This window comes from Aythya fuligula, chromosome Z, assembly GCF_009819795.1.
Source record: "Aythya fuligula isolate bAytFul2 chromosome Z, bAytFul2.pri, whole genome shotgun sequence".
Classification (NCBI taxonomy): Eukaryota; Metazoa; Chordata; class Aves; order Anseriformes; family Anatidae; genus Aythya; species Aythya fuligula.
In genome coordinates, this window is record NC_045593.1 from 25,021,395 (window position 1) to 25,029,481 (window position 8,087).

At 37.9% G+C, this 8,087-nt stretch overlaps 1 protein-coding gene across 1 annotated transcript in view; it reads left to right on the forward strand.

The window, feature by feature from the left end:
* LOC116500625 (dimethylglycine dehydrogenase, mitochondrial-like) overlaps positions 1-6,255 on the forward strand; it is a 116,492-nt gene extending 110,237 nt beyond the window's left edge. The window contains exons 20-21 of the mRNA XM_032205766.1: positions 4,933-5,061; positions 5,560-6,255. Of these exons, the coding sequence (XP_032061657.1) occupies positions 4,933-5,061; positions 5,560-5,825 (395 nt within the window). The 3' untranslated portion in view covers positions 5,826-6,255. The remainder of the gene's footprint in view (positions 1-4,932; positions 5,062-5,559) is intronic.
* The last annotated feature ends 1,832 nt before the right edge of the window (positions 6,256-8,087 follow it).

Genomic DNA, 8,087 nt, shown 5'->3' on the forward strand with positions numbered 1-8,087 from the left:
GGCAAAACTGTATGCTCTTTGATCTCCTACCCACCAAGAAAACTTCTCAACATGGATCATTTTCATCATCTTAATCATAGCCTGAATACAGAATACTCTATTTTTAGATTTACTGTCTAATTATATCTTTAGATTTTAGGTATCTACCAATTGCTTGAGTTGGTCTCATTGTTGGAGGAAGAAAGAAAAGCTATGGGAATGAGAAGAGTAATTAATCTATGCTTATTAGATATGTGCAAGTATCATACCTATCTTTGTAGATATAGAATATATTTTCCCATCTATATTCACTTTCTAAAATCTCAGCTGAAAATTTGTACTTTATCTTCTTACTTTCTATTATTGAAAGTCATAAAGAGAGCATAGGCTAAATTAATACAGTCTTAAATAAATTTATTTAATTGATTATTTTTTTTTGTTTTCCCACAAATTTATATATTAGACTAAATCAAAGAAGTGGAAGCTTTCTTGAAAGAAAAAAAAAAAGTGAAGTTAAGATTGTAACATCCCATGGAAAGGAATTCCCCTGTTGATTTGCAATTGTGATAAGAAAGTACATCCTACTGTATGTTTTGAATAAGTAGCCTCATAATTTATTTGGTGTGCCATATTACAAAAGACTAGCTTTCCTTTTTTGTCCTGTCATTGCCACCCAATCTCATGGATATGTGTTGTTCCTCTCTGGGGATGAAGATACTATTTAAGTAGTTTCTCACATAGCTGTTTCACAGCTTTCATCTGGCAAAGAGACATTTTTTTAGATGATAAACTGCCTTTGTGGATAGTGTGAGTTGGCCAGCTCAGTTCCTTTTAAAGTCTGACTTGAAACCAGTTTTCAGGCTGTTAGACTAAGGATGGGCTTGAAATATGACACAAACTCTGAAGTCACTTATCTAAAGACTGCATTTTTCAAAGTACTTATTTTTTCTATAGAGATATGAAAGCTATTGATTAACTTTTTTTGGTTACCTACAACTCCAAACAAAACACTAAAATAGTTAGATCAATTTGTCATAGCATTAAATATACGAAAATAAATATCTGAATGAAATTCCACTGCTTTCCTAAATAATAAAAGTTAGTATCACTTCCCAAAAGAGAAGTTAAATGTAGCAACTGATGAGGGTAACAAATTGGGCTTTGGGAAACAGAGGCTTAAGTCAGAAAATAAGAAAAATGATGGCAAAGGCTGTGGGATTTCTTTAAAGCAAAAGCAAAGCTGTAGTACTACAAAGCTGTCGATACATTGGTGAGCAAGTGGCAGCAAATTAAAATATGTAGCCTCTTCACACAAGGAAAAGCATCAAAAGCATTTTAGATTTTTAAGTCTATAAAGAGAGTATGTGGGCATATGAAGGTAGACTTCATTAGATAGATCCATAAAAAACATCTGTCCTCTGTCTGCTGAATTAGTCCATGGGATTCTTGCCTGTCAATGATGCTGAAAAACAGAGGGGATAGGGGGGAGAGAGGCAGGGAGGGAGAGAACAGAAGCCAAAACCAGTCTAGAGCAGATGCGGAGGAAAGCTACTTAGATGCTTAGGAAGTGAACATTTTATCTTACACAGGAAATGAAAAGGAATGTGACTTCTTTATCTACTGAACTATGGCAGGAGAAGACTGCCCAGTAGTTTTGCATTTTAGCTGCAATAGCAGAAGCTGAAGAATGAAGACAGAGATAGAAATTTAACAGCTGGGTTGAAGAGAAGGAGCAATTAATGTATATGCAGATCAAGGTATGTTCTAGCTTAAGGCGACTCATAGAATCACAGAATGGTTTGAGTTGTAAGAGGGACCTTAAAGATCGTCTAACTCCAACCTCCTGCCATGGACAGGGGCACTTCCCACCAGACCAGGTTGCCCAAAGCCCCATCCAACCTGGCCTTGAGCACCTCCAGGGATGGGGCATCCACAGCTTCTCCGGGCAGCCTGTGCCAGTGCCTCACCACCCTCTGAGTGAAGAATTTCCTCCAAATGTCTAATCTAACTCTCCCCTCTTTTAGTTTAAAACCACTCCCCATTGTCCTATCATTATCTGCCTGAGTAAATCATATAATGGGAGAACACAACTCATATCAAGCAAACTTTTACAAGTATTGTAACTGGTGCTTATATAATATAATATAATAAACTGCCAGTCTGGTAAATATTCCATGTAAAGGCCATTCAAACAAGCACCAATCTGTTTTTCATGGTCTGAATAAAAGTTGACCGGAATTGCCCATGAAGCAAGGAACTTGGCTGAATAATAGGCTGCACATCTCTTTGGTGCAAGATGGGGTAAAATGGCTTAAAATGAGTGAGTTATCATGATTGACAGGGTTCTGCTTATAATAGCTCAACATGAGTGCCTTTATCTTTTCAATAAATTTTGCTCAGCGATAAAATTCTATCAAACAATTTCACCTACAAGTTCTGGTAAAAGCATTTCTTAGTTTAAAATTTGTTAGGTTTTGTTACCTATATTTTGCAAAGTATTTCTAAAATGCCATCTTTCATACTGGTTATTTGAAGTATTTTAAGTAATTTATAGTGTGTAGTGCAATGGCTTCACATACCATACCTCAGCAATCAGAAGCATTTTCTCCATGCTCATGCTTAAATTCAGACTTACATAATTCTTCCTTTAGACCTAATGCTGTAATTTTGTGACATAATGTTTAAAAAAATATAGTTGTACTTTTTCATCTGCTGGATGTCCTTCATTGTGCTCTTTAAGTAAGTAAATGGCAATGATGAGTATTCCCAGTAGCAAACAGTATGACAGAATAATACATAGCATAATGATGTGGAAAAGTAAGCAATATTAATCTTCAAAACATTGTGTATCTGCTGCAGACATCACATGGCTATGTGTAGATTTATCTTCCAGAACAGATTCTTTGGGGTATTTCTATGATTTTCTCTCTCTTTCTCTCTCTCTCTCTTTTTTTTTTTTCTTTTTTTTTTTTTTAATAGTGGTTTTGTTTGTTTGTTTGTTTGTTTTCCCATCAGTACTTCATGATCTAAGCTGAGCTAATCCCTCCCGAGCCTGTGTATGCAAATTCTAAACAAGTAGTCCACTTCTATAGTCTTTATCTAGGAACACTACACAAGTCTGATGTAAAAAAAGGAACTTGGATATACATACAAAGTGTTTGTTAAAGAAAAACTGATTCACAGTATAAAGTCCAGTAATCACAGAATCACAGAATTGTAGGGGTTGGAAGGGACTTTGAGAGATCATCAGGTCCACCCCCCCTGCTATAGCAGGTTCCTTAGAGCAGGCTGCCCAGATAGGCATCCAGACGGGCTTTAAATATCTCCAGAGAAGGAGACTCCACAGCCTCCCTGGGCAGCCTGTTCCAGTGCTCCATCACCCTTACCGTGAAGAAGTTCTTTTGCATGTTGGTGCGGAACTTCCTGTGCTCTATCTTGTGGCCACTACCCCTTGCCCTGTCCCCACAAACCACTGAAAAGAGGTTGGCCAAATCCCTCTGTCTTCCACACCTCAGGTATTTATACACATCGATGAGATCCCCTCTCAGTCTTCTTTTCTCCAGGCTGAACAGACCCAGGTCTCTCAGCGTTTCTTCATAGGGAGGATGCTCCAGGCCCCGTATCATCTTTGTGGCCCTCCGCTGGACTCTTTGCAGGAGACCCCTGTCCTTTTTGTACTGGGGAGCCCATAACTGGACACAGTACTCAATAATCAAATAGAATTAAAATAGAAACCTAGAAGGACCCTCACAAAAAATAGAGAACTTTAGAAATAGAGAACCCAGCATTTCCCTTCCAAATTTTCTTTTATGTGATTTATATTTTCCCCACTGTGGAGTAATTTACTGTTTTTAGAAACCTCTGGTATTGCCTCTAATATTGGATCTCATGTGATCATTGCACATCTCAATGTGCAATGATTCTCAGTGATTCTCTTTTTTGTTTCAATGGCAAAAATATCAGCTGAGTCCTTCAAATTCCCTAAACTGATTGAAACTCATCTCTTGAAAGATGTTAGAAAATCAACATTGGTTTCTGTCCACTTACTGATGTCTTGCTTCTAGTCTGATTACAGAATTGCCCTTTGGTAGTCTTTTTGTAAGCAGATACCAGCTGATAACAGTTAATGTAAAACTCTTAGATTTTATTTCATAAATATAACTTGGTTATGAAAGCTGATATGCAGGATTTTTGCAGGTTTGAATTCTCCTAGAACATCTGGCTCTCCTGGTTTCAGTAAAGAACTAATTGCTTTCTGTATTTGTTTGTTTGTTTGTTTGTTTGTTTGTTTGTTTTTGTTTTTGTTTTTCTGAGCTTACTCATATAAAGATTTGTTTTGAGAGGAAATTGGTGCATAGCTAACATCTGAGAATTTGCTGCAGTGTCTGGATATGGAGACACATAATAGATGAATTTTTCTACAAAAACACTGTTGCTTTGCAACCTCTTGTTGTCATATGATAGATGTACCTCACTGGCCAGATTTGGATGTGTGTGAATGTAGCCAGCTCATTCCATAGAATCATCTCTCTTGTGTGTGAGTAAAAGCTGGGACCTAGCTCATTCTCTGCAGTGATCCAAGAGAACTAACAGCAATAGTTCTGATTCAGGAGATCTTTCAATACAATGAAGAAATTTAGCAATCACAATGAGTAATGCTCTTAATATAGGTATACTGGATACACACATGATATCTGTATATGAGATGAGTCCAGTTATTTGGACTGAGACGTCACTTTCTCCACTGGTCATCATGTCACTTTCTAGGATTCAGTTTAAGTTCTATTAAGTATATCCAGTGAATTGGAGCACAGATCTTTGTACATATATATAACAAATCCTCTATTCAATACAAAAAAATAAATGGATGATATTGCTTTGCTTTCTATCAGAATTCTAAAAATGACTTCATTCATATGTAATGCATCTAACTTATTTTACTGTTCCATTAAGGTCTTGGCATTGACAACAGGACATCTTTACCGCAGATCAATTCTTTTCTGTGGGATAATACACTTTTCAATATATCTATGCATGCAGCAATCCGTCATGGAAAATGGAAATTACTAACTGGATATCCAGGTAACAAAGTAACTCCCTTTTGTACAAGATGTCATATCTCCCCTACACTCTAAACACAGTTTCATTCTGTTTAACATATGATCATTTCTCCTATTTGTCCTGTTAGCTTTCAGGATTTAGATCACGTGCAAAAATCCAGAAGGGACACTTCTAAAATCCAGACAACATATTCTTTCATTTTGCAAATTACGCATTTGACATTTACAGTAGTGAAATTCACAGTAGTGAAAGAAAAAAGTCCATGAAATCACTTGATTTGAAATTAAGCCACATGCAAGTTTTAATCCCAATGGTGTGGCTTTTTTATATAAACGTAACTCTTGTACAGGTAGCCCTGGAGTAGACAGACTCTGATGCTGGACAGTTAAGCAATGCAGCAAGTCACTCGCCCGTGGCTTGTCAAGGGACCTAGTGAATTCCTCAGTTACAGAATAACTTTGCCTCTCCTCACTGCTCTGTATCTAAAAATTAACACTTGGTCTGTTCCTGTTTCTGTAGGCTGCGGTCATTGGTTCCCTCCACCATCTTTGTTCAATGAATCAAATATTCAGTCGTCTGATCCACCAACAAAGAGACTTTGGCTGTTTGATATTGTTCGTGATCCTGAAGAGAAAAATGAGTTGTCTGAAAAATATCCTCATGTGGTCAAAAAACTGCTCTCACGTCTTCAGTACTATTATAAACGTTCAGTGCCTGTATTCTACCCTGATGAGGATCCCAACTGTGATCCAGCAGCAACTGGGGTTTGGGGTCCTTGGGCATAATGCACAGCACTACACCCTGCAAAACACACCTGCAGCAGAGTTCATTTTATGTACTTCAAGGTCCTAGACACATTTGTCTTACGTTGTTGATTGCATTACTGATAATTGTGAGTTCATTTTTTGCTCTTTCCTTTAAGAGTATTTCTTACTCTTTAAGAATATTTCTTGCTCTTAAAGTATGCTGGGGATCTTATTTCAGTCCTTCCCATTCTCTCCTTCCAATTATTGGATGTGAAACATTGATAAAATTATAAATCTGTTGTTTGAGTATTCTTTGTTAACAATACATGTTTAAAGCAGAAAGTAAAGCACTGCCTCCCTTCCTGAAAGAGATTACTTCTGTTAAAAAGCTGAAATGGATCAAGGCAGCAGGAACATCCAGAATTCTCTTGTGAAATAAACTGATTTTGAGTTTTATGTTTACCCAGTAGATAAATTTTGTTGGAAGCTGTTACATTACCCATAAAGAATAGAAAACAGTACAATAGCTGAAGTTATAATTTTTACCTTTAACATGAAACTCTGTCCAGAAAAGGCAATAGGGGAAAAAAAGTAGGGGAAAAAAAAGAAAAAAAAAAAGAAAAGTAAAAGACAATCTCTAAGAATAGAGCAAAATCCCTAATCTGTGTTCACTGTTAATGTGTCAAACTGGGGTAGAGGGTGGTGGCCAACTAGAGTGCAGGGCAGCCAGGCAGGACGGTCTCGACAGGCTGAAGGAAGGGTTGAATAAAAAACTTAATGTAAGTTCAACGGAGGCAGAGAACTGCACTTGGGATGGAATAATTGAACACATGGACAGGCTTGGCTCTGGCTGGATAGAAAAGGAAAAGAACCTAGGTGTCCTGCTGGACAATAAATAGAGGGGGAGTTGCCACGTGGTCCCTTGGTGAAGATTAACCTCGTTTGTCCATATGGGCAAGACTGTAGCCGGCATGTGAGAAGTGTTTATTCCCCTTTATTCAGCACTGAAGCAAACATATTTTGGGCTTCCCTGTGCAAGAAAAAATCTGCCATACTGAAGGGACATGACTATGATCATGTGGAGGAGAGCAAATGAGGAGGGGTTAAAGAAATAGGATAGTTTAGCACAGAGAAGAAAAGAGGAAGGGGAGATGCAACTGCCTAATGTGATGGCATGGAGAAGATGAAGGATCTGGTGACTTGGCAGAGATTCACAAAGATGAGACGCACACAGGGGGTCTAACTCAATATGACAATAAAAATAATTGTACCATGAGGGTAGTCAAATATTTAAACTGTGAGGCTGTTGAAGCCTATCCTCAGAGATGTTCAGACCTGGGTTGGAGAAGACTGTGAGCTGTGTGGCCTTACTCTGAACTGCCTACCATTGTGGCGAGTACCCTTTCTTCACAGATTTTTTTCCTTTATTATCTCAGAAGACACTGTTTTCATCTCTGAGCCATGGAGAAACCAGGCCAAGCAACATTTCTCAGTTACTCATCAAATTAATGCAAGACCAACCCACCAGCTCTCTTAGTGTCTCAAACCTCTGGAGTCTGTCCAAAGTTCTGGTATTGCTTCTCCATGTCCCTAGGCAAGTTCTGAGGCTGCAGAACTCTAACTATCATTCCCTCCAGAAAGTGGGGATCTAATAGCCTATTCTCAAGGTCCAGGACTATGTCCTGTAATTTGCACTGAAGTTTTGCATACGTTTTTGCAATTTTCCCTCAGGAAACTTGTGCTAATTGTTAGCAAACAAATTCATGAAGAGAGAGACTTGTCAGAATTTGCGTATTTTTTAAATAAAAAGATAAACCATGGAAAAGACAAAATTTAAGAAAACTAAAAATGTATTTAATATTGTCTTTTCTGATACAGTTGATGCTCCATTACACTATTTTAGATCTATCTTGCCTTTTCCACTTTTTATGTGTTTCTGCAAGTAGAAGTGAAGCCAATGCTCTCCAAAAATCTGTTCAGCTGTTCATCTTCTTCCCAATGTCCCTTGTTTCATGTTTTATTTATTTCACACTGTGTCTACATCAGTAGAGATGTAAGACTGGAAAGCTGACTGTTCTCAGTCAATACCCACTTATAACATTATTTTAGTGGGTTAACCGTATCAATTACGTGATGTGGCTGCCACAATAAAAAGAGACTGGACTTGGGAGCAGAGGGAGAGCGGAATTTCTGCCCTATGTTCCTGTATGTCATTCAGTGTTCTGCACTGTTCCATTCCATTACATGAGGAAAGATGTGGGCTTATCCACAAGAATGGGAACTTTGGTCAAGGATATACAG